At 42.1% G+C, this 27,578-nt stretch overlaps 1 protein-coding gene across 1 annotated transcript in view; it reads left to right on the top strand.

Moving 5' to 3' along the window:
* The window catches only part of TENT4A (terminal nucleotidyltransferase 4A), a 190,900-nt gene extending 165,083 nt beyond the window's left edge, over positions 1–25,817 (top strand). Inside the window, exons 12-14 of the mRNA XM_053714520.1 lie at positions 1,793–1,945; positions 14,755–14,907; positions 24,216–25,817. Coding sequence (XP_053570495.1) covers positions 1,793–1,945; positions 14,755–14,907; positions 24,216–24,401 — 492 coding nt within the window. The 3' untranslated portion in view covers positions 24,402–25,817. The remainder of the gene's footprint in view (positions 1–1,792; positions 1,946–14,754; positions 14,908–24,215) is intronic.
* Positions 25,818–27,578: the final 1,761 nt, after the last annotated feature.

The raw sequence follows: 27,578 nt of genomic DNA, 5'->3' as shown, positions 1-27,578 counted from the left end.
GTTTTTAGTTGCGATTTCTTCTGCTAGAAGAGTCTCAGAATTATCTGCTCTGCAGTGTTCTCCTCCTTATCTGGTGTTCCATGCAGATAAGGTGGTTTTACGTACTAAACCTGGTTTTCTTCCAAAAGTTGTTTCTAACAAAAACATTAACCAGGAGATTATCGTACCTTCTCTGTGTCCAAAACCAGTTTCAAAGAAGGAACGTTTGTTGCACAATTTGGATGTTGTTCGCGCTCTAAAATTCTATTTAGATGCTACAAAGGATTTTAGACAAACATCTTCCTTGTTTGTTGTTTATTCAGGTAAAAGGAGAGGTCAAAAAGCAACTTCTACCTCTCTCTCTTTTTGGATTAAAAGCATCATCAGATTGGCTTACGAGACTGCCGGACGGCAGCCTCCCGAAAGAATCACAGCTCATTCCACTAGGGCTGTGGCTTCCACATGGGCCTTCAAGAACGAGGCTTCTGTTGATCAGATATGTAGGGCAGCGACTTGGTCTTCACTGCACACTTTTACCAAATTTTACAAGTTTGATACTTTTGCTTCTTCTGAGGCTATTTTTGGGGGAGAAGGTTTTGCAAGCCGTGGTGCCTTCCATTTAGGTGACCTGATTTGCTCCCTCCCTTCATCCGTGTCCTAAAGCTTTGGTATTGGTTCCCACAAGTAAGGATGACGCCGTGGACCGGACACACCTATGTTGGAGAAAACAGAATTTATGTTTACCTGATAAATTTCTTTCTCCAACGGTGTGTCCGGTCCACGGCCCGCCCTGGTTTTTTTAATCAGGTCTGATATTTTATTTTCTTTAACTACAGTCACCACGGTACCATATGGTTTCTCCTATGCAAATATTCCTCCTTAACGTCGGTCGAATGACTGGGGTAGGCGGAGCCTAGGAGGGATCATGTGACCAGCTTTGCTGGGCTCTTTGCCATTTCCTGTTGGGGAAGAGAATATCCCACAAGTAAGGATGACGCCGTGGACCGGACACACCGTTGGAGAAAGAAATTTATCAGGTAAACATAAATTCTGTTTTTTGGCAGAAAGGTTCTTCAAGCAGTGGTGCCTTCCGTTTAGGTTCCCTGTCTTGTCCCTCCCTTTTCATCCGTGTACTCTAGCTTTGGTATTGTATCCCACAAGTAAGGATGAAATCCGTGGACTCATCGGGTCTTTAAAAAGAAAAGAAAATTTATGCTTACCTGATAAATTTTTCTTTTTAGATACGATGAGTCCACGGCCCGCCCTGTTGTATGAGACAGGTTATTTTTTTGTAAACTTCAGACACCTCTGCACCTTGGCTTTTCCTTTCTCTTCCTAACTTCGGTCGAATGACTGGAGTGGGAGGGGAAGGGAGGAGCTATACAACAGCTCTGCTGTGGTGCTCTTTGTCTCCTCCTGTTGACCAGGACGTGTAATCACACAAGTAAGGATGAAATCCGTGGACTCATCTTGTCTAAATAGAAACAAATTTACCAGGTAAGCATAAATTTTCTTTTTTCTGATGTCCTATTTCATCCATTTAAACTGGTTTTGAGAAATGTCCCCTCTGTTATTAAAAAAAAAAAAAATCTAAGATTATTTTTCTTTGAAATGGAAGAAGCAAAATTTGACTATTTGCATTTGTCCTTCTATCCTTATGGCTTATAAACGCACGCAAAAAAAATGTTCCACATTAAATTTCTTACGTATATACTAGCTTAAAAATACTTAACATTTGATGTGTATGTATATGTAGGTGTGTGTGTATGTATACACAGAATAATTAATGGAGATTCTTTTATTTTTCTCCAAGGATTCTGATACACCACTTGGCTCTTCTGCAAATATTCAGCCCTTTAATCTGCAACCACTGACGCTGCCTATGGCTAGATTGCCATCTGCCCTGCCAATGTCTTCTGTTAAACCTCAACCTGCACCAGCTTTCATAATGTCTACAAATGCTCAGGTATGAGACAAAAATTAGTATTAAAAAATTTTGTTTGTGGGTTAGAACTCTTCAACCCTCAATTACAATAAAGCTAGGAATGTTAATATAAAAACAATGTTCTTGATTTAACCTTCTTTCTCTTATGGTAAAATATTGATCTAGGCCTATTTTGGTATATTTCGAGTAACCATTTAACCCCCAAATGCCATTAAAACTTTTACAAACTTTGGGTTTCAAGCTAAAATTTACAGTTCGGAGAAATGGTTGCTTTGTCATTTATTTATTTCTGCTAATTAGAAAGCAAATAATTGCAGCTGTGCACTGCACCTATCAAATTTCCCTCAGTGACAGGGTTAATAAGATGTTAAGGGTAAAAAGTGTATTTCTCCAACATAGGTGTGTCCGGTCCACGGCGTCATCCTTACTTGTGGGATATTCTCTTCCCCAACAGGAAATGGCAAAGAGCCCAGCAAAGCTGGTCATATGATCCCTCCTAGGCTCCGCCTATCCCAGTCATTCTCTTTGCCGTTGCACAGGCAACATCTCCACGGAGATGGCTAAGAGTTTTTTGGTGTTTAAATGTAGTTTTTATTCTTCAATCAAGTGTTTGTTATTTTAAAATAGTGCTGGTATGTACTATTTACTCTGAAACAGAAAAGAGAAGAAGATTTCTGTTTGTAAGAGGAAGATGATTTTAGCAAACGTTACTAAAATCGATTGCTGTTTCCACACAGGACTGTTGAGATGAAGTAACTTCAGTTGGGGGAAGCAGTTGGCAGACTTTTCTGCCTGAGGTATGACTGGCCACATTTCTAACACGACTTGGTAATGCTGGAAGGCTGTCATTTTCCCTATGGGGACCGGTAAGCCATTTTCTTAGATTAAGTAAAAGAATAAAGGCTTTATAAGGGCTTAAAAAACTGGCAGACATTTTTCTGGGCTAAAACGATTACTTTGCTAAGCATATTTGACAGATTATAGCTCTTTATAGTTATTATAATCTTGGGGATTGTTGCTAAAAAACGGCAGGCACTGTATGGACACCTTTTTCAGATGGGGGCCTTTCTTCTGTTATGTGTGATCAGTCCACGGGTCATCATTACTTCTGGGATATAACTCCTCCCCAACAGGAAATGCAAGAGGATTCACCCAGCAGAGCTGCATATAGCTCCTCCCCTCTACGTCAGTCCCAGTCATTCTCTTGCACCCAACGACTAGATAGGATGTGTGAGAGGACTATGGTGATTATACTTAGTTTTTATGACTTCAATCAAAAGTTTGTTATTTTAAAATAGCACCGGAGCGTGTTATTACTTCTCTGGCAGAGTTTGAGGAAGAATCTGACAGAGATTTTTTACTATGATTTTAACCGGAGTCGTTAAGATCATATTGCTGTTCTCGACCATCTGAGGGAGGTAAAGGCTTCAGATCAGGGGACAGCGGGCAGATGAATCTGCATTGAGGTATGTGGCAGTTTTTATTTTCTGAATGGAATTGATGAGAAAAGCCTGCCATACCGTTAAAATGACATGTATGTATACACTTCAGTATTCTGGGGATGGTATTTCACCGGAACTACTGTGTTAAAGGTCACTAATCCTTTTAATAACTATTCTCATGTTAAACGTTTTTGCTGGAATGTAGAATCGTTTACATTGCTGAGGTACTGTGTGAATAAATGTTTGGGCATTATTTTCCACTTGGCAGTTTTTTGCTTTAATTGTGGCAGTTTCGTTTCTCTTCACTGCTGTGTGGGAGAGGGAGGGGCCGTTTTTGGCGCTCTTTGCTACGCATCAAAAAATTCCAGTCAGCTACTTTTATATTTCCTGCATGATCCGGTTCATCTCTGACAGATCTCAGGGGTCTTCAAACTTCTTTGAAGGGAGGTAAATTCTCTCAGCAGAGCTGTGAGAATTCTTATAGTGACTGTGTATAAAAAACGTTGTTTTGTTTTCTTATGTACAAATTTAATTAGTGTTGTTTTTTACTAATGGGAACAAACCTTTGCTAAAAGTTGTGTTGTTTTAAAATTTGATGCAATAACTGTTTTTCAGTTCATTATTTCAACTGTCATTTAATCGTTAGTACCTCTTTGAGGCACAGTGCCTTTTTTTGCTAAAAAAGATTATAACCAAGTTGTAAGTTTTTTTGCTAGTGTGTTAAACATGTCTGACTCAGAGGAAGATATCTGTGTCATTTGTTCCAATGCCAAGGTGGAGCCCAATAGAAATTTATGTACTAACTGTATTGATGCTACTTTAAATAAAAGTCAATCTGTACAATGTGAACAAATTTCACCAAACAGCGAGGGGAGAGTTATGCCGACTAACTCGCCTCACGCGACAGTACCTGCATCTCCCGCCCGGGAGGTGCGTGATATTTTGGCGCCTAGTACATCTGGGCGGCCATTACAGATAACATTACAAGATATGGCTACTGTTATGACTGAAGTTTTGTCTAAATTACCTGAAATAAGAGGCAAGCGTGATCACTCTGGGGTGAGAACAGAGTGCGCTGACAATGCTAGGGCCATGTCTGATACTGCGTCACAGCTCGCAGAGCATGAGGACGGAGAGCTTCATTCTGTGGGTGACGGTTCTGATCCAAACAGATTGGACTCAGATATTTCAAATTTTAAATTTAAATTGGAGAACCTCCGTGTACTACTAGGGGAGGTCTTAGCAGCTCTCAACGATTGTAACACTGTTGCAATACCAGAGAAACTGTGTAGGTTGGATAAATACTTTGCGGTACCGGCGAGTACTGACGTTTTTCCTATACCTAAGAGACTAACTGAAATTGTTACTAAGGAGTGGGATAGACCCGGTGTGCCGTTCTCACCCCCTCCAATATTTAGAAAGATGTTTCCAATAGACGCCACCACTCGGGACTTATGGCAAACGGTCCCCAAGGTGGAGGGAGCAGTTTCTACTTTAGCTAAGCGTACCACTATCCCGGTGGAGGATAGCTGTGCTTTCTCAGATCCAATGGATAAAAAATTAGAGGGTTACCTTAAGAAAATGTTTGTTCAACAAGGTTTTATATTACAACCCCTTGCATGTATCGCGCCGATTACGGCTGCGGCAGCATTTTGGATTGAGTCGCTTGAAGAGAACCTTAGTTCCTCTACGCTAGACGACATTACGGACAGGCTTAGAGTCCTTAAACTAGCTAATTCTTTCATTTCGGAGGCCGTAGTACATTTAACCAAACTTACGGCTAAGAACTCAGGATTCGCCATTCAGGCACGCAGGGCACTGTGGCTAAAATCCTGGTCAGCTGATGTTACTTCTAAGTCCAAATTACTTAATATACCTTTCAAGGGGCAGTCCTTATTCGGGCCCGGTTTGAAAGAAATTATCGCTGACATTACGGGAGGTAAGGGCCACGCCCTACCTCAAGACAAGGCCAAAGCTAAGGCCAGACAGTCTAATTTTCGTCCCTTTCGGAATTTCAAAACAGGAGCAGCATCAACCTCCACTGCACCAAAACAGGAAGGAGCTGTTGCTCGTTACAGGCAAGGCTGGAAGCCTAACCAGTCCTGGAACAAAAGCAAGCAGGCCAGGAAACCTGCTGCTGCCCCAAAGACAGCATGAACCGAGAGCCCCCGATCCGGGACCGGATCTAGTAGGGGGCAGACTCTCTCTCTTCGCCCAGGCCTGGGCAAGAGATGTTCAGGATCCCTGGGCACTAGAGATCATATCTCAGGGATACCTTCTAGACTTCAAATTATCTCCCCCAAGAGGGAGATTTCATCTGTCAAGGTTGTCAACAAACCAGATAAAGAAAGAAGCGTTTCTACGCTGCGTACAAGATCTGTTAACAATGGGAGTGATCCATCCGGTTCCGTGGTCGGAACAAGGACAAGGGTTCTACTCAAACCTGTTTGTGGTTCCCAAAAAAGAGGGAACTTTCAGGCCAATCTTAGATTTAAAGACTCTAAACAAATTCCTAAGAGTTCCATCGTTCAAAATGGAAACTATTCGGACAATCTTACCCATGATCCAAGAGGGTCAGTACATGACCACAGTGGATTTAAAGGATGCTTACCTTCACATACCGATCCACAAAGATCATCACCGGTATCTAAGGTTTGCCTTCTTAGACAGGCACTACCAGTTTGTAGCTCTTCCATTCGGATTGGCTACGGCTCCAAGAATCTTCACAAAGGTTCTGGGTGCCCTTCTAGCGGTACTAAGACCGCGAGGGATTTCGGTAGCTCCGTACCTAGACGACATTCTAATACAAGCTTCAAGCTTTCAAACTGCCAAGTCTCATACAGAGTTAGTTCTGGCATTTCTAAGGTCGCATGGATGGAAAGTGAACGAAAAGAAGAGTTCTCTCTTTCCTCTCACAAGAGTTCCATTCTTGGGGACTCTTATAGATTCTGTAGAAATGAAGATTTACCTGACAGAAGACAGGTTAACAAAACTTCAAAATGCATGCCGCGTCCTTCATTCCATTCAACACCCGTCAGTAGCTCAATGCATGGAGGTGATCGGCTTAATGGTAGCGGCAATGGACATAGTACCTTTTGCACGCCTACACCTCAGACCGCTGCAATTATGCATGCTAAGTCAGTGGAATGGGGATTACTCAGATTTGTCCCCTACTCTGAATCTGAATCAAGAGACCAGAAATTCTCTTCTATGGTGGCTTTATCGGCCACACCTGTCCAGGGGGATGCCATTCAGCAGGCCAGACTGGACAATTGTAACAACAGACGCCAGCCTACTAGGTTGGGGCGCTGTCTGGAATTCTCTGAAGGCTCAGGGACTATGGAATCAGGAGGAGAGTCTCCTTCCAATAAACATTCTGGAATTGAGAGCAGTTCTCAATGCCCTTCTGGCTTGGCCCCAGTTAATAACTCGGGGGTTCATCAGGTTTCAGTCGGACAACATCACGACTGTAGCTTACATCAACCATCAGGGAGGGACAAGAAGCTCCCTAGCAATGATGGAAGTATCAAAGATAATTCGCTGGGCAGAGTCTCACTCTTGCCACCTGTCAGCAATCCACATCCCGGGAGTGGAGAACTGGGAGGCGGATTTCTTGAGTCGCCAGACTCTTCATCCGGGGGAGTGGGAACTTCATCCGGAGGTCTTTGCCCAAATACTTCGACGTTGGGGCAAACCAGAGATAGATCTCATGGCGTCTCGCCAGAACGCCAAACTTCCTCGCTACGGGTCCAGATCCAGGGATCCGGGAGCAGTTCTGATAGATGCTTTGACAGCACCTTGGAACTTCAGGATGGCTTATGTGTTTCCACCCTTCCCGCTGCTTCCTCGATTGATTGCCAAAATCAAACAGGAGAGAGCATCAGTAATTCTAATAGCACCTGCTTGGCCACGCAGGACTTGGTATGCAGATCTAGTGGACATGTCATCCTGTCCGCCTTGGTCTCTACCTCTAAGACAGGACCTTCTGATACAGGGTCCATTCAAACATCAAAATCTAACTTCTCTGAAGCTGACTGCTTGGAAATTGAACGCTTGATTTTATCAAAACGTGGTTTTTCTGAGTCGGTTATTGATACCCTGATTCAGGCTAGGAAGCCTGTTACCAGAAGGATTTACCATAAAATATGGCGGAAATACCTATACTGGTGCGAATCCAAAGGTTACTCCTGGAGTAAGGTTAGGATCGCTAGGATATTGTCTTTTCTACAAGAAGGTTTAGAAAAGGGTTTATCAGCTAGTTCATTAAAGGGACAGATTTCAGCTCTGTCCATCTTGTTACACAGACGTCTGTCAGAAAATCCAGACGTCCAGTCCTTTTGTCAGGCTTTAGCTAGGATCAAGCCTGTGTTTAAAGCTGTTGCTCCACCATGGAGTTTAAACTTAGTTCTTAACGTTTTACAGGGTGTTCCGTTTGAACCCCTTCATTCCATTGATATAAAAATGTTATCTTGGAAAGTTCTGTTTTTAATGGCTATTTCCTCGGCTCGAAGAGTCTCGGAGTTATCAGCCTTACATTGTGATTCCCCTTATCTGATTTTTCACTCAGACAAGGTAGTTCTGCGTACTAAACCTGGGTTCTTACCTAAGGTAGTCACTAACAGGAACATCAATCAAGAGATTGTTGTCCCATCCTTGTGTCCAAATCCTTCTTCAAAGAAGGAACGTCTTTTACACAATCTGGATGTAGTTCGTGCCCTCAAGTTCTACTTGCAGGCAACTAAAGATTTTCGCCAAACTTCTTCCTTGTTTGTCGTTTACTCTGGACAGAGGAGAGGTCAAAAAGCTTCTGCTACCTCTCTCTCTTTTTGGCTTCGTAGCATAATACGTTTAGCCTATGAGACTGCTGGACAGCAGCCTCCTGAAAGAATTACAGCTCACTCCACTAGAGCTGTGGCTTCCACTTGGGCCTTTAAGAATGAGGCCTCTGTTGAACAGATTTGCAAGGCTGCAACTTGGTCTTCGCTTCATACTTTTTCCAAATTTTACAAATTTGACACTTTTGCTTCTTCGGAGGCTATTTTTGGGAGAAAGGTTCTTCAGGCAGTGGTTCCTTCTGTATAATGAGCCTGCCTATCCCTCCCGTCATCCGTGTACTTTTGCTTTGGTATTGGTATCCCAGAAGTAATGATGACCCGTGGACTGATCACACATAACAGAAGAAAACATAATTTATGCTTACCTGATAAATTCCTTTCTTCTGTTGTGTGATCAGTCCACGGCCCGCCCTGTTTTAAGGCAGGTAAATATCTTTTAAATTATACTCCAGTCACCACTTCACCCTTGGTTACTCCTTTCTCGTTGTTTCTTGGTCGAATGACTGGGACTGACGTAGAGGGGAGGAGCTATATGCAGCTCTGCTGGGTGAATCCTCTTGCATTTCCTGTTGGGGAGGAGTTATATCCCAGAAGTAATGATGACCCGTGGACTGATCACACAACAGAAGAAAGGAATTTATCAGGTAAGCATAAATTATGTTTCTCTAGTCATAGGCAGAGCCTCATTTTCGCGCCACTAATGCGCAGTTGTTTTTGGAAGGCAAGGCATGCAGATGCATGTGTGAGGAGCTAAGATCCACTGAAAAAGCTTATAGAAGGCGTCATTTGGTATCGTATTCCCCTCTGGGCTTGGTTGGGTCTCAGCAAAGCAGATTCCTGGGACTGTATAGGGGTTAAATGTAAAAACGGCTCCGGTTCCGTTATTTTAAGGGTTAAAGCTTTCAAATTTGGTGTGCAATACTTTTAAGGCTTTAAGACACTGTGGTGAAATTTTGGTGAATTTTGAACAATTGCTTCATACTTTTTCGCATATTCAGTAATAAAGTGTGTTCTGTTTAAAATTTAAAGTGACAGTAACGGTTTTATTTTAAAACGTTTTATGTGCTTTGTTGCCAAGTTTAAGCCTGTTTAACATGTCTGAACCATCAGATAAACGATGTTCTATATGTATGAAAGCCAATGTGTCTCCCCATTTAAATGTGATAATTGTGACATGGTGTCCAAACAAAGTAGGGACAATGATGCCACAGATAATAATAGTGCCCAAGATGATTCTTCAGATGAGGGGAGTAAGCATGGTACTGCATCACCCCCTTCTGTGTCTACACCAGTTTTGCCCACACAAGAGGCCCCTAGTACATCTAGTGCGCCAATACTTATTACTATGCAACAATTAACGGCTGTTATGGATAATTCTATTGCAAATATTTTATCTAAAATGCCTACTTATCAAAGAAAGCGCGATTGCTCTGTTTTAAACACTGAAGAGCAAGAGGACGCTGATGATAACGTTTCTGACATACCCTCACACCAATCTGAAGGGGCCAGGAGGGAGGTTTTGTCTGAGGGAGAAATTTCAGATTCAGGAAAAATTTCTCAACAAGCTGAACCTGATGTTGTAACATTTAAATTTAAATTAGAACATCTCCGCGCATTGCCTAAGGAGGTATTATCTACTCTGGATGATTGTGACAATTTGGTCATTCCAGAGAAATTATGTAAGATGGACAAGTTCCTAGAGGTTCCGGTGCCCCCCGATGTTTTTCCTATACCCAAGCGGGTGGCGGACATAGTAAACAAGGAATGGGAAAGGCCCGGCATACCTTTTGTTCCTCCCCCTATATTTAAGAAATTATTTCCTATAGTCGACCCCAGAAAGGACTTATGGCAGACAGTCCCTAAGGTTGAGGGGGCGGTCTCTACTCTAAACAAACGCACTACTATTCCCATAGAAGATAGTTGTGCTTTTAAAGATCCTATGGATAAAAAATTAGAGGGTTTGCTTAAAAAGATGTTTGTTCAGCAAGGTTACCTTCTTCAACCAATTTCATGCATTGTTCCTGTCACTACGGCAGCGTGTTTCTGATTCGAAGAACTAGAAAAGTCGCTCAATAAAGAATCTTCGTATGAGGAGGTTATGGACAGAGTTCATGCACTTAAATTGGCTAACTTTTATTCTAGATGCCGCTTTGCAATTAGCGAGATTAGCGGCGAAAAATTCAGGATTTGCTATCGTGGCGCGCAGAGCGCTCTGGCTAAAGTCTTGGTCAGCGGATGTGTCTTCCAAGACAAAATTGCTTAACATCCCTTTCAAGGGCAAAACACTGTTTGGTCCTGATTTGAAAGAGATTATTTCAGACATCACCGGGGGAAAGGGCCACGCCCTTCCTCAGGATAGGTCTTTTAAGGCTAGAAATAAGCCTAATTTTCGTCCCTTTCGCAGAAACGGACCAGCCTCTACTTCTACATCCTCTAAGCAAGAGGGTAATACTTCTCAACCCAAACCAGCCTGGAGACCGATGCAAGGCTGGAACAAGGGTAAGCAGGCCAAGAAGCCTGCCACTGCTACCAAAACAGCATGAAGGGATGGCCCCCGATCCGGGACCGGATCTGGTGGGGGGCAGACTTTCTCTCTTTGCTCAGGCCTGGGCAAGAGATGTTCAGGATCCTTGGGCACTAGAAATAGTTTCTCAAGGTTATCTCCTGGAATTCAAGGAACTACCCCCAAGGGGAAGGTTCCACAGGTCTCAATTATCTTCAAACCAAATAAAAAGACAGGCATTCTTACATTGTGTAGAAGACCTGTTAAAGATGGGAGTAATTCATCCAGTTCCAATAAGAGAACAAGGGATGGGGTTTTACTCCAACCTGTTCATAGTTCCCAAAAAAGAGGGAACATTCAGACCAATTCTAGATCTCAAGATCCTAAACAAATTTCTCAGGGTTCCATCGTTCAAAATGGAAACCATTCGAACGATCCTTCCTACCATCCAGGAAGGTCAATTTATGACCACGGTGGATTTAAAGGATGCGTACCTCCATATTCCTATCCACAAGGAACATCATCAGTTCCTAAGGTTCGCTTTTCTGGACAAGCATTACCAGTTTGTGGCACTTCCATTCGGATTAGCCACTGCTCCGAGAATTTTCACAAAGGTACTAGGGTCCCTTCTAGCGGTTCTAAGACCAAGGGGCATTGCAGTAGTACCGTACTTGGACGACATCCTGATTCAAGCGTCGTCTCTGTCAAAAGCAAAGGCTCATACGGACATCGTCCTAGCCTTTCTCAGATCTCACGGATGGAAAGTGAACATAGAAAAAAGTTCTCTTTCCCCGTCAACAAGAGTTCCCTTCTTGGGAACAATAATAGACTCCTTAGAAATGAGGATTTTTCTGACAGAGGTCAGAAAATCAAAACTTCTAAGCTCTTGTCAAGTACTTCATTCTGTTCTTCGTCCTTCCATAGCGCAGTGCATGGAAGTAATAGGATTGATGGTTGCAGCAATGGACATAGTTCCTTTTGCACGAATTCATCTAAGACCATTACAACTGTGCATGCTCAGACAGTGGAATGGGGATTATACAGACTTGTCTCAGACGATTCAAGTAGATCAAAGGACCAGAGATTCACTCCGTTGGTGGCTAATCCTGGACAACCTGTCACAGGGAATGAGCTTCCGCAGACCAGAGTGGGTCATTGTCACGACCGACGCCAGTCTGGTGGGCTGGGGCGCGGTCTGGGAACCCCTGAAAGCTCAGGGTCTATGGTCTCGGGAAGAATCTCTTCTCCCGATAAACATTCTGGAACTGAGAGCGATATTCAATGCTCTCAAAGCTTGGCCTCATCTAGCAAAGGCCAAATTCATAAGGTTTCAATCAGACAACATGACGACAGTTGCATATATCAACCATCAGGGGGGAACAAGGAGTTCCCTGGCGATGGAGGAAGTGACCAAGATAATTCAATGGGCGGAGGATCACTCCTGCCACTTGTCTGCAATCCACATCCCAGGAGTGGAAAATTGGGAAGCGGATTTTTTGAGTCGTCAGACATTCCATCCGGGGGAGTGGGAACTCCACCCGGAAATCTTTGCCCAAATAACTCAATTATGGGGCATTCCAGACATGGATCTGATGGCGTCTCGTCAGAACTTCAAGGTTCCTTGTTACGGGTCCAGATCCAGGGATCCCAAGGCGACTCTAGTAGATGCACTAGTAGCACCTTGGACCTTCAACCTAGCTTATGTTTTCCCACCGTTTCCTCTCATTCCCAGGCTGGTAGCCAGGATCAACCAGGAGAGGGCTTCGGTGATCTTGATAGCTCCTGCGTGGCCACGCAGGACTTGGTATGCAGACCTGGTGAATATGTCATCGGCTCCACCATGGAAGCTACCTTTGAGACAGGACCTTCTTGTTCAGGGTCCATTCGAACATCCGAATCTGGTTTCCCTCCAACTGACGGCTTGGAGATTGAACGCTTGATTTTATCAAAGCGTGGGTTTTCAGATTCTGTAATAGATACTCTGATTCAGGCTAGAAAGCCTGTAACTAGAAAGATTTACCATAAAATATGGAAAAAATATATCTGTTGGTGTGAATCTAAAGGATTCCCATGGAACAAGATAAAAATTCCTAAGATTCTATCCTTTCTACAAGAAGGTTTGGAGAAAGGATTATCTGCAAGTTCTCTGAAGGGACAGATTTCTGCTTTATCTGTTTTACTTCACAAAAGGCTGGCAGCTATGCCAGACGTTCAAGCGTTTGTTCAGGCTCTGGTTAGAATCAAGCCTGTTTACAGACCTTTGACTCCTCCCTGGAGTCTTAATCTAGTTCTTTCAGTTCTTCAAGGGGTTCCGTTTGAACCCTTACATTCCGTAGATATTAAGTTATTATCTTGGAAAGTTGCAATTTCTTCTGCTAGAAGAGTTTCTGAGTTATCTGCTCTGCAGTGTTCTCCGCCCTATCTGTTGTTCCATGCAGATAAGGTGGTTTTGCGTACTAAGCCTGGTTTTCTTCCGAAAGTTGTTTCCAACAAAAATATTAACCAGGAGATTGTTGTACCTTCTTTGTGTCCGAATCCAGTTTCTAAGAAGGAACGTTTGTTACACAATTTGGACGTAGTCCGTGCTCTAAAATTCTATTTAGAGGCTACTAAAGATTTCAGACAAACATCTTCCTTGTTTGTTGTTTATTCTGGTAGAAGGAGAGGTCAAAAAGCAACTTCTACCTCTCTTTCTTTTTGGCTTAAAAGCATTATCCGATTGGCTTATGAGACTGCCGGACGGCAGCCTCCTGAAAGAATCACAGCTCATTCCACTAGGGCTGTGGCTTCCACATGGGCCTTCAAGAACGAGGCTTCTGTTGACCAGATATGTAAGGCAGCGACTTGGTCTTCACTGCACACTTTTGCCAAATTTTACAAATTTGATACTTTTGCTTCTTCAGAGGCTATTTTTGGGAGAAAGGTTTTGCAAGCCGTGGTGCCTTCCATTTAGGTGACCTGATTTGCTCCCTCCCTTCATCCGTGTCCTAAAGCTTTGGTATTGGTTCCCACAAGTAAGGATGACGCTGTGGACCGGACACACCTATGTTGGAGAAAACAGAATTTATGCTTACCTGATAAATTACTTTCTCCAACGGTGTGTCCGGTCCACGGCCCGCCCTGGTTTTTTTAATCAGGTCTGATGAATTATTTTCTCTAACTACAGTCACCACGGTATCATATGGTTTCTCCTATGCATATTTCCTCCTGTACGTCGGTCGAATGACTAGGGAAGGCGGAGCCTAGGAGGGATCATGTGACCAGCTTTGCTGGGCTCTTTGCCATTTCCTGTTGGGGAAGAGAATATCCCACAAGTAAGGATGACGCCGTGGACAGGACACACTGTTGGAGAAAGTAATTTATCAGGTAAACATAAATTCTGTTTTTCTGTAGTGTAGCTGCCCCCCCTCCATAACCTTCCCCCTCTCAGATGCCTTGGATAATATTTATCCCCCCCCCCCCCTCCATGAATTACGCTTTTCCATAGTGTAGCAGCCCCACCTGCTCCCGTCTGTGTGCATGACCGCGTCCGTGCACGCTATTGGTGCTCTTGCGCACCATCCGCCCCCCTCTGATGCATTTCCCCCAGCAATGGGCCACCCACCCGCCTCCCTGCAATGGCTCCCACCCGCCGGTGGGGAAATAAGGTATTGCAGTGATGCCTCAATATCATGGCATCACTGCAATACCTTGAAAGCAGCTGAAAGCAATCACGATCGCTTCCACAGCTTAAAACCCCAGAAGTCATGCCAGGCACGTCCTTGTTCACTGACACCCCCATGTAGGTCGTGCCTGGCACGTCTTCGGTGGTTAAGAGACTAAAGTAAATTAGAAAGCCCTACCTGATGAAAGTTAAATTTGGACTTTACTAGCCATTTAAGTAAAGAGAAGTTGAAACAAATTTCTATTCTTTAGCTGGTGCCGCTTCTGTAATGCAAAGGCATCTGAAATGCACCATATATACCCAAGCGATTCCTTTTTTAGGAGATAGGAAAAGTCAAGCATCTTGAAGTCTGATTACAGGTTTAATTTAGTGTGTTTTATTTTTAGGCCAGGTATACCATACAAACATCAAGTATTGGAGTACCTCCACTTCCTTGTAGACAAGTTGATATTGATCCATCATCTTTGAAAAACATTCATCATATGATCTATCCTGCTGCACCCTCACACCCACTGGCAAGTCATCATAATTATTACAAGGTATGACTTTTATATATTTATATATAGATAGATAGATATAGAACTATTTAAAACTGTAAATTATAAGTTTCTGTGCTTTCTGCTGTTCCAGAATTGCAGCTCCTTCCCCCTTATGTTATAACTGAAGTTTTTGTTTAGCACATAATATATAAAAATCAGTATATCCTTTTCTTTTTAATGACACAATGAGTCCACGGATGATCTTAATTACTATTGGGAATATCACTCCTGCTCAGCAGGAGGCGGCAAAGAGCACCACAGCAAAACTGTTAAATATCACCTCCCTTCCCTCCCAACCCAGTCATTCTCTTTGCCTACGTTAAGTGCAAGGAGGTGGTAAATTATGTGTTATAAAAAGATCTTCAAGAGTTTTTTATTTTTAAAGTAGTACAAGATTGTGCTTCTTTGTCCTAGGGTGTAGCCGTAGTCCATATCAGTCTCTTCAGTAGAGCAGTGGTGGCTTTAGAGCAATGGGAACTTGTGGAACATAATTCTCACTACGCCTCCCATTGATGCTGCCCTACCCTTGAAAAACCTTAGGGATACTTACTCAGGACTTTTTATTCTCAGGTCCATGTGAGGGAGAGGACCTCTCAAGCCTGGGAACTGCCTTGCTGTCAGGCAGCAGATGAGGTAAGTGCTGGCTTTCTTTCTGGGGTTAACGATAAGACTCAGAAATAAAGGTTGGGCACTTTATTCATTGAATGGGACAGACCTCATGCTTAACAATTTTACAGATTCCCCTAAGAGCATAGGGGACATTTGGGCAGCGTAACAGCAGACAGTTGGGCTGATTTTACTTTTACTTCGGTGGTTCCACTTCTCCCGGCAGGTTTATAATTTTATTAACCAACCGGGAGATTCCTTGGGTTACGCCCATGATGGGAGGTACTATAGGAAGCGGCTAGTAATTGCGCACCCTTTTACTTTTACTCCGCTCCATGTTAGAAGGCCTCTATGCATATCTACATCGTAGCTCCGTGTAAACACCTGAGACTGTCATATCTGTACCGGAGACCGACAGTGTGTCTGAAGGGAAGATACAGCTCTTACTCAGAGGTAGACACCTCAGCAAAGTGTTGCTGAGGTGTAGAGGTGTTTGTGCAAATATCGTCTAGATAGGCTTAAAAACCCTAAATTAAATATCAAACGATATATAAAAGGAAAAAAAGTTAGTTTATTATTTAAAGGGACAGTAACTTTCTTCTACAAGATACGATGAGTCTGCGGATTTCATCCTTGTGGGATATTAACCTCCTACTAACAGGAAGTGGCAAAGAGCACCACAGCAGAGCTGTATATATAGCTCCTCCATCCCTCCACCCCCAGTCATTCTCTTTGCCTTTGTTAGTAATAGGAAGAGGTAAAGTGAGGTTTTAGTTTCTTCAAGAAGTTTTTTTATTTTAAATGGTACCGGTGAGTACTATTTTCCTCAGGGAGATATGGAAGAAGATTTCTGCCCTGAGGTTGATGATCTTAGCAGATGTAACTAAGATCCATATTCGTTCCCACAGAGCTTCTGAAGGTAGTACAAGAGAAATCTTCAGTGTGGAGAACGGTTTCATGCTACAAGCAGCATTGAGGTATGTGCAGTTCTTTATTTCTGAGGAGACTTGGTATATCAGAACTGGCTGACATTTTTTCCCTGCAAGGAAAGGGAGGGGTAAGCAGTAGACCTGTAAACAAAGGGTATTACTGAAAAACCTGTGTTTATATTTTAATTTGACATAATGGGCTAAGCATTTATAATGGGCTTAAAAGCAGCAATATAAAGGGACACTGGGAGAGGCAGCTTAACGGTTTTTATGTGTGTTCAAATAAACAGTATGGCTGTATTTCGTGTGTGCTTAGGGGTAAAACAAATCCACATGGCTTTATTACTAAACCGCTTACCATGCGGTTGTACAGTCTTATGCGATCGTTGTCCATGATGGGCCGGACCTATTTTTGCGCGCTCAGACACGCACTTTACTCTGGCTGAGAAGGCAGCAGGCATTAGCTCCGGTTGAGCCTAAACTGGTGTCCTGTTAACCGGATCGTTGTCTAGTCATTTTGCAGTACCCTGGGGGCAGGTAGGCGCCACAGCAGAGATGTGGCGAGGTGCAGGGGTTATTTTTTTCAAATCAAACATATTTTTAACTATAAATATATTTTATAGGTTAATTTCTCCCCTTGCTCTTGGGGTGCAATAATTTTTTGCACTATTATGTGTAGCTAATTTTAAAGCGTTAACGTTTTTAAGCTGTTCGGGGAATATTATGCGCTTTTTTGTTTCTTAAAGGCGCAGTACACTTTTTTTAAAAAAAAATTTAAATCAATAAAGTGTTTAACGACTATTGTGGTTATTGCTAGTTTGTTCAACATGTCTGACATTGAGGATACTAATTGCTCTGTGTTTAGAAGCTATTGTGGAACCCCCTCTTACGTTGTGTACCTCCTTGTACTGAAAGGGCCTTACAATGTAAAAAGCATATTTTAAGTAAATAAAGTGTGCCTAAGGATGATTCTCAGTCTGAAGAGAATCAGGATATGCCATCCAATTCTCCCCAAGTGTCACAACCTTTAACGCCCACACAAGCGACGCTATGTACCTCAAGTGAGTCTAATTCCTTTACTCTGCAGGAGATGGCTGCAGTTATGTCAACTACCCTTACAGAGGTATTATCTAATTTACCAGTGTTACAGGGTAAACGCAGTAGGTCAGGTATTAATGTAAATACTGAATCTTCTGATGCTTTATTAGCTATTTCCGATGTACCCTCAGTGTTTTGAGTTGGGGGTCAGGGAATTGCTGTCTGAGGGAGAAATTTCAGACTCAGGGAATGTTACCTCAGACAGATTTGGACGTTATGTCTTTTAAATTTAAGCTTGAACACCTCCGCCTGTTGCTTCGGGAGGTTTTAGCGACTCTGGATGATTGTGATCCTATTATGATACCACCAGAGAAATTGTGTAAGATGGAAAAATATCTAGAGGTGCCTACTTACACTGTTTTTCCGGTTCCTAAAATAATTTCGGAAATTATAGAGAAGGAATTGGATAGACCAGGTATACCGTTTTCTCCCCCTCCTACTTTTAAGAAAATGTTTCCTATATCAGACACCATTCGGGAATTGTGGCAAACTGTCCCTAAGGTGGAGGGAGCTATATCTACCCTGGCTAAGCGTACAACTATACCCATTGAGGACAGTTGTGCTTTCAAAGACCCTATGGATAAAAAATTATAGGGTCTTTTAAAGAAATTGTTTATTAATCAGAGTTTTCTTTTACAACCTACTGCTTGTATTGTTCCAGTAACTACTGCAGCAGCTTTTTGGTTTGAAACTCTGGAAGAGTCCCTAAAGGTTGAGACTCCGTTAGTCAGTTAGACTCAGTTAGATGACATTTTGGATAGAATTAAGGCTCTCAAGTTAGCTAATTCTTTTATTACTGATGCTGCTTTTCAAATTGCTAAATTAGCGGCGAAAAATGCAGGATTTGCTATTGTAGCGCGTTGTGGCTCAAATCTTGGTCTGCTGATGTGTCATCAAAAACTAAGCTTTTAGCTATTCCCTTTAAAGGTAAGACCCTTTCGGGCCAGAATTGAAGGAAATAATTTCTGACATTACAGGAGGTAAAGGCCATGCCCTACCTCGGGATAAGTCTGTTAAGATGAGGGGTAAACAGAATAATTTTTCGTTCCTTTCAGAATTTTAAGGGAGGACCTTCTGCTTCCTCTTCCTCCACAAAGCAGGAAGGGAGTTTTACCCAATCTAAGTCAGTCTGGAGACCCAACCAGAATTGGAATAAAGGTAAACAATTCAAGAAGCCCACTGTTGCTACAAATACAGCATGAAGGGGTGGCCCCCGATCTGGGACCGGATCTAGTGGGGGCAGACTCTTTCTTCGCCCAGGCTTGGGCAAGAGATGTTCAGGACCCCTGGGCACTAGAAATATTGACCCACGGTTATCAATTGGATTTCAAGGATTTTCTCCCAAGAGGGAGGTTTCATCTTTCAAGATAATCTGCTGACCAGATAAGAAGAGAGGCGTTCTTACGCTGTGTAAAAGACCTTGTTACCATGGGAGTAATTTGTCCAGTTCCAAAATCGGAACAAGGACAGGGGTTATACTCTAATCTATTTGTGGTTCCCAAAAAAGAGGGCACTTTCAGACCCATCTTACACCTCAAGTGTCTAAACAAGTTTCTCAGAGTCCCATCGTTCAAGAGGAGGGTCAATATATGACTACCGTGGACTTGAAGGACGGTTACCTTCATATTCCTATCCACAAGGATCATCATTGGTTTCTAAGGTTTGCCTTCCTGGACAAACATTAGTTTGTGGCTCTAAGCTTCGGGTTGGCCACAGCACCCACAAATCTTCACAAATGTTCTAGGGTCTCTTTTGGCGGTTCTCAGACCGCGAGGCATAGCGGTGGCGCCTTATCTGGACGATATTCTGATTCAGGCATCAACATATCAACTGACAAATTTGAGCCTAGGTTTCCTAGTGGTTAGCTTGTCTGTCTAGCAAGCTGCAGTTTGTACTCTGCTGTGATTACTCGCTATTTTATATCTGATGCCTGTGGGCTTGCCCTTAGGATTGTGTCCTCAGGTCTCTGGGGTTTTCCCGGGGTCTGGTCACTTTTCTCTAAGTGTGCCTGGTGGTCCTTCCCTTCCTGTTGTGTAGGGGTGGGGTTCTGTTGGTCAGCTATTTTGGCCTACAGTTAGCTTTTCTAAACAGCTTGCAGAAAGTTGTTGTTGTCTCCAGGGCAACTGTTGCTCCTTGAACGCTAGCATGCACTTTAGGGTCCCTTGTGAGGTGTTTTTCTGAACCCTCTGAGGGAGTGGGTTCCTTGGGATCTTTTCTTCAGGAAGGATGTTCTGCTGCTCTGCGGCCTATAGTGGTGTAGTGTTGGTCTGTGCAGTTTTGGTTGCGCAGGAGCGGGATGTTTTGTATCTTTTTTCGGATGGGGGCTCTGCTTATTTTTGCGCCACTACTTTTTGTCATCCTTTTCCTGTCTCTTCTGAGCTTTTCTCCGGCTACGGAAACTTTTTTTCTTGCTTGTGAGGCGTCAGTCTCTTGTGGTCTTGGGTGTGGGACTTGGTCTGTTTTCCCCTGCTCACTGGGGTGGGGGTTTTTCTTTCCCGTCGTCGTTTATGGTGACACGTGTCCACGCTGTTTTTGCGTTTGCTGGTCCTTGAGATTAGTTTGTTTCTCTTCTGGTCCTTTCCTGACTTTTCATATAGTCTGTTCGGGTGTGAGTGGCTCCGGGTTGCCTTATTGTCACTCTGGACGTTGTTCCGTTTCTTTTGTCTTGTATCTTCCCTCTGGGAATTTTTACTCGTGGTCCCTCGCTTGGTTGAGGGGCTGCGGTGGGGTTGGTGCCCCTGACGGATGCTGTCCTTGAGTTGGGACCTCTAGGTTGGGCCCATTCGTGGTTCTATCTAGGTTCGTTGAACTGTTGGTAGACTTGTGTTTCTGGGAATGCTTTTTTTTTCCAATAATATTGTTTTGGACGAACTGGGACTTTGTTTTCTTGGTAATCTGTTTTTAGGTTGGTGCCTTCATTGGTCCGCCTTTTACCCTCCTGTTTTGGCATTCTGTGTCCTCTTTGGCTTAGGTATAATTTTCCCATAAGTAATGAATGCGGCTGTGGGCTCTTTCCCATTAGGAAGAAAACATAAATTATTCTTACCTGATAATTTCCTTTTCTTCCATGGGAAAGAGTCCACAGCCCCCTGCCCGTTTTTTTGACGCATTGTTTTCTATCTTCTGGCACCCTTTCACCTTGATGCTTCTTCCACTGTTCCTTGGTCCTCGGCTGAATGACTGGGGGATAGGGGAAGTGGGAGTATTTATGCCTTTGGCTGGTGGGTCTTTGCCTCCTCCTCCTGGTGACCAGGTTCTTATTTCCCATAAGTAATGAATGCGGCTGTGGACTCTCTCCCAAGGAAGAAAAGTAAACTATCAGGTAAGCATAATTTCAATCAATGATTTCAATCAATGAAGATATTCGTGACAGAGCAGAGACGTTCCAAGATTGCGTCCAGCTGCCTTGCCCTTCAGACCTACTCAAGGCTATCTATGGCCAGGTGTAATGAAGGTAATTGGTCTCATGGTATCCAGCATAGATGTCATTCCTTTCGCCAGGTTCCATCTCAGATCTCTTCAGTTATGCATGTTGAGACAATGGATCGGCAATCACTCAGATCTTTCCCAACAGATCTCTCTAGACAACTGAGTGAGGGAATCCCTCTCTTGGTGGATCCGGAGGACATCCTCCTTGAGGCCATTCTGGGATATTGACCACTGACGCAAGTCTGTCGGGTTGGGGAGCTGTTTGGGGTGCCAAAAGGGAGTCTACTCTACCAATAAATATTCTGACACTTAGAGCTATATTCAATGCTCTGAGGGCTTGGCCCCACCTGTGGTTGTCCGGATTCATCAGATTCCAGTCTGACATTACCTCGGTGGCTTACATAAACCATCGGAGGGGACAAGAAGCTCCCTAGCCATGAGGAGGGAAGTATCTTAGATTCTGGTATGGGCAGAGACTCTCAATTGTTAGTGCGAAGCGATTCAGAATCCGGGTGTGGATAACTGGGAAGCAGATTTTCTCAGCAGACAATAGTTTCATCCGGGGGAATGGTCTCTATCCTGAGGTGTTTGTGGAGATCTGCAACAGATGGATGGAGGAGATGGCCCTCATGGCGTCCAGACTCAACTTCAGGCTACCCAGATATGGGTCGCAGTCCAGAGACCAACAGGCAGAACTGATAGATTCCTTAGCGGTGCCTTGGGAGTTCAACCTAATTTACATTTTCCCACCGTTGCCGTGGCCCGCATCAAACAGGAGCAAGCTTCGACCATTCTGATTGCTCCGTTCTGGCCGCGGAGGACACGGTTTACGGATCTGGTGGGGATGTCATAGTCTCCTCCATGGAGGTGGCCCTGTTGCAGAGATCTGCTGGTTCAGGGTCCCTTTCTACACCAAAATCTGAGGCTGACTTGCGTGTAGATTAAACTCCTAGTCTTAGCCAAGAGAGGTTTTTCTGAGAGAGTAATTGATAACTCTCATCCAGGCCAGGAAGCCAGTCACTTGTCGCATCTATTATAAGGTGTGGATGACCTACTTATCCTGGTGTGAAGAACATGGATTCCAGGATTCTGGCTTTTCTCCGGGATGGACTGGATAATGGTCTTGCCACCAGTTCCTTAAAGGGACAGATTTCGGCGTTATCAGTGATGTTACACAAGAAGCTAGCGGAGCTTCTTGATATTCAGTCCTTTGATCAGACTCTGTCTAGGATCAGACCTGTCTTTAGAAATTCTGCTCCTCCCTTGGAGCTTAAATTTGGTTCTTAAGGTGTTGCAGAGGGCTCCATTTGAGCATATGCATGCACTTGACATTAAGATTCTTTCCTGGAAGGTTATTTCTTCTGGCTATTGCATCGGCTTGCAGAGTCTGAGTTGGCGGCCTTGCAATCTGAACCCCCTTACCTGTTTTTTCACGCTAATAAGGCTGTGCTTCGCACCGGATTGAGATTTCTTCTCAAGGTGGTGTCCGATCGTAACATCAATCAGGAGAGTAGTTCCTCCTTTGTGTCCTAACCCTTCTTCGTCTAAGGAAAGGTTACTGCATAACCTGGATGTGGTTCGAGCCTTAAAGTTTTATCTTCAGGCCGCTAAAGATTTCAGACAGACTTCATCTTTATTTGTGGTGTATTCAGGGAAGCATAGAAGACAGAGGGCCTTTTCTACTTCTGTCCTTTTGGTTGAGGAGCATTATCCGTTTGGCCTATGAGACAGCGGGACATAAGCCTGCTCAGAGGATTATGGCTGTCAACTAGAGCTGTGGCCTCTTCTTGGGCCTTTAAGAACGGGGCCTCTGTGGAGCTGATTTGTAAGGCGGCTACTTGGTCCTCCTTACATACTTTTACGAAGTTTTACAAATTTGATGTTTTTGCTTCGGCTGAAGTTGTTTTTGGGAGAGAGGTTCTGCAGGCTGTAGTGCCCTCAGTATAGGGTCCCGCCTCCTTTTACCCTTTCATTTTTTTCATGCAGTGTCCTAGAGCTTGGGTATTTGTTCCCACAAGTAATGAATGAAGCAGTGGACTTAATTCCCATTAAGATGGAAAACACAAATTATGCTTACCTGATGATTTAATTTCCATCTGTGGGAGGAGAGTCCACTGCTCCTGCCAGTTTGCACCATTTATACCCTGATATTTCTCCTACTGTTCCTTGTTCCCTTGGAAGAATGACTGGTGGATGAGGTGAGTGGGGGAGGTATTTAAGCCTTTGGCTGGGGTGTCTTTGCCTCCTCCTGGTAGCCAGGTTCTTCTTTCCACAAGTAATGAATGAAGCAGTGGACTCTCCTCCCACAGATGGAAATGAAATTATCAGGAAAGCATAATTTATTTAGCTCATTTGGGACACCTGACCCTTTTTTGTAAGCTAAAAGTAACTTCTGTACATCACATACAAGTAGCTACACCAATAGAATCTTGCCTACTCTGCTTAAGTCATATGGAAAGGAGCAAAGCATGTCAACATTAAAGGGACAGTTTACTCAAAAAATGTCTCCCCTTTAATTTGTTCCCAATGATCCACTTTACCTGCTGGAGTATTAAATTGTTTACAAGTAGCTCCTTTACCCTTATATTGGCATTTGAAATAGTTGAATTAGCAAGTGGTATCCCCACCTATTCTGAAAGTTTGTGGCCGCAGGTCCAAGCTATAGATAAGCTTTGTAAACACAGCCAGAAGAAGAAATTACACACCCAGTGGAGTATAGAAGAGATAAAGTAATGCAATGATGATTTTCCATTGTTCTCTCCAAGTACTGGTGATTGTTTTATGGACAGATATAAGATAAAGAAGCAGGTATATGTACACAATGTGATAAAGTAATGAGATCTGATTATACCTACAAGCTCAACCCATTTTATTAGGTTGTGGCTTCAAAACACAAAATCAGAGCTTTAATATACATAAACCTTAAAAGCTATTTTTCATACATTTTTTACTGAGTTGGTAAAAAAAAGCAATTGTAAACACATTAAGGGAAAAACTATTTTTCAGTATACTGTCCCTTTAATACAGGGACCCTTTAATACAGGGCAACCCAATTAAGGATTATTGGAGTCTCCCATTAAATTTGCCAAATGTTCTAAATAAATGCTCATTTTTTTTTATTTTCTATAATAAACCTCTAATCATTAACCTAAACCAAAACAAGGTGGTAATTGAAGATTTGCTTGCATTATTGTGTATGCTGGTTATTAAGTGCCTCATATTTTTTTTTTTTTTTTTTTCTCAAAGCAGCACAATGGAATGAAGTACTCCATGAAAGCAATGTATAATCACAGTCCAAGCCGTGAGCAAGAATTGGTTAGCAATAGTGGTATGAATCAGCCAGCGAGCAACAAAACACACTACCAGTATAACAGGAACTGTAGGCGAAAGAAACCTGCAAGAGAGAACTTACCTATCAGCATTAGCAGATGATTTGTTGCACTCTACAGACTTTCTTAAAATACCTGTTATTGGTGCAGTGGCCAGCATCAAGCACATCCTCCCAACTGAGCACCACCTTTGGATTCATTTGCATGCCTCTTGTGGTGGTCAAGTCCATTTCTAAAGAATTAATACAAATGTCTGATGCTTCAATACCAGAGGAGATTTATTTCTTCTTTAGTAATCTTTGCAACATTTGCAGTGTTGCTGCCCAAATTTTTGGCACATTTTATTTTTTGATATATGCATTCTATTTCTTTGGCAGCTTTTTTTTAAACTGTAAAGGAAGATTTATTTCCTTATAAGACAATGGTTTAAAGCCTGTCAGGCGGCTATAGCCATCCTATTGTGGTCCCCTCACAGGAAAAAGTTTCTTTATAATTGTACATATTAAGAACTTATACTTTGTGCAATATATTTTTATTTAACTTAATGTTAACTTATAATTCAGCATTTTGCAGGGAGCTAATGTGTTTACATATTTCTAAGGTTGCTGGATTTGTGCTTTTTTTTCTTCTTCTAGATTGGTGAGTAATAGCCCAGTCAATGCAGCAAGGTTTCATCCGTTACTAAAATATATAGATGTATTTTTTTCTGTCTTCCAATGCACCAAAGAATATTGTCTGCAGCTTGTCATTTTGTCTTTGATCTCCCTTTTGAACCACCATTTTATTTATTTTGTATATATATTTTTTTTAATCAGACAATTTAGCATTTTTCTTTTTAACTTTCAAAACCTTAGTATATAGGTGAAAACAAGAATTTACAGCTATGATATATGCTTCAGTGGAGATTTTACAGGTACTTGATTTAATGAACCTTGGGACAGAAATTATGTAGATTCTTTTACTATAAGGAGAACTACATTTTAAATGTGATCTTATGTATGTGTTAGACCTAAACCTATATTTGATGGCACTTCTGAGAGAGCATCTGGATGCACTGCAGTTCTAGTCAAATATAAAGTATTCTAATTTAGGAACGTTATCTTTAGAACTGATATTTAAATATGGATGCAAATATATTACTAGGAGCATATTTAAAGCTGATGTCTAAAAGGGAACGTTTATCCTTTTCCCTCTGGTATGAAAATATCAGACATTTTATTGATTACACAAGTGTGTTGACATTCCAAGCAGAGTAGCACATTATAGTAATTCGGAATAGTTGTATCATGAATCGTTACACGTACAGCAATAAATGAAGTGTAAATTTACATTGGAAATAAAACTCCCTCTATACCTTGATGTAATGCAATTTGAGCCAAATGAATTAGCCGGACTATCACTGTGCTACTTGTAAATGGATATCGTGTGAATCTTTTGGTGAAGATGTGAAGCTGAAATTGAACATATTTTTATGTAAAGGTTTTTTTAATTTCATTTTTAATAAACTTTGAAAATGTAACCTGCTTTTTACTTGTGTATCTTTATCATGTGGTGGCCAAATTAATGTATGTACAAATTTATACACACTTTGAATGATTGAATACAATGTTTTATTAAGTTATATCTAGGTTTTATAATGCAAGGGTAGAATATTTTGAGTTATAGCAGCTATTAGAACAGATCACAGCTTTCATCCAGGCACTGCTAATGCAGATAGATGTAACTGCAAAAATCACAAATCATTTAATTTGGTATTTGGATGCATTCTTTCAATTGCTGCTCTCAATGATTGTTGCAGGTTTTGTGGTATAAACCTAATCTTTGACGTATCCCCATAAAAAAAAGTACAGAAGTGTGAAAGTGGGGTGCTACCTCTTCGTCCAATCCATCTGTTTGTCAATTTTTTGTCAAGCTAGGCCCTAACATCACAATGATAATGGGGAGGTTGCTGGAAGTAACATCTCCAAATTGCTCTCAAAATCGTGGCATGAGATTCTTGCAGAAAGTTCAGATAAATGGGACTAGTGACTGGTTTTAAGAAAATAATTATCACATTAAGCCAAACACTTATAATCCACATAGTAACCCCTGGTAAGTATGTGGTGCTCAATTGTAACATGCAGATTCTGACGTGCCCAATAGGCACAATTGTGGGGATTAACTGGGCCATTTTAGCTTAAATGTGGCCTCATGGGAAACTGCATCCTCTGCACATTTTGCACCGTACCACTCGCAATAATTCACTCCATTGGAAACCATGTATCTCTCTTCCTGGCTGAGCAAAGCTGAATCAAATAGGGTGGAGCAGTGAGTACATTAGTCTGTACTCTTTATGAAACAAAAATATATGGGGGGGGTGATGCTTTTAAAGGTAAAGCATTTTTACGTCTGGAAAATTGTGCATGCTCCACCTGAGTGTGAGCTCAAATTCTGTTTATGCATGCTATAATTTTGGTAACCATCAAATAGGAGGAAATACCACTAAGAGGTGGAAATGCTCAGTACAAAAAAAGCAATTCCTTTTTCTATCTGTATATACTGAAATCATAATACTTAAAATATGACTTAGTTCGAAAAATAAAAAGCAGCAAAATTGGAAAGAGCTACCTGCTGCTCACATACCCATTTAAAAGCACACCTCCGGTGTGATTATACTATTAATGATTTTAGTTGTAACTAGAACGTTATTAGTGTATTAGAGAAAATGTATCGTTTTTTGCTATAAAACTTTTAGACAGAGTACTGTCTTTAAATCACTAGAATTAATCGTTCAGTTCAGCATTAGCTATCAGCTTAGTTTAAATTGTCAGAACAGTGACCCCACTTGCGGTGCTAGCAGTACTAGGAGAGTACCAGTTAATATAGCTTCTCTAGAGAGAGGTTTCTAATAGTCATTTTTAAACTAGTTCAACATTCTTTAAAAGGTTTAAATTTTCAACAGCCGGAAGGCAATTAAAATACACAATTCCCTGTCGCGGTCGCCTTCCACATACGCTTCCTCGTATGTATGTGTATCTAATATGTTATATATATTATATGGTTGGTATATATAGAGTGTAAAATATAGAATATTAGACGGTGGTACAATTGAGCTGAAGATATCACAATAGTATTTAGTTAAGTAGACAAGTATATTATCTTAAATCAGCAAAAGCATCAGTACAATAACTCCAGCATAAAACTACAATATTTATTTTTAAAATTTACCAAAAATTTTTACATATTCAATAAGGGATGTCTCCCATACATTTAAAAAAAAAACTCCTAAAAATACAAATAT

Source organism: Bombina bombina, chromosome 5 (assembly GCF_027579735.1).
Source record: "Bombina bombina isolate aBomBom1 chromosome 5, aBomBom1.pri, whole genome shotgun sequence".
NCBI classification, from domain to species: domain Eukaryota; kingdom Metazoa; phylum Chordata; class Amphibia; order Anura; family Bombinatoridae; genus Bombina; species Bombina bombina.
Note: the sequence above shows the minus strand (reverse complement) of the source record. Positions and strands in the feature narration are given on the sequence as shown.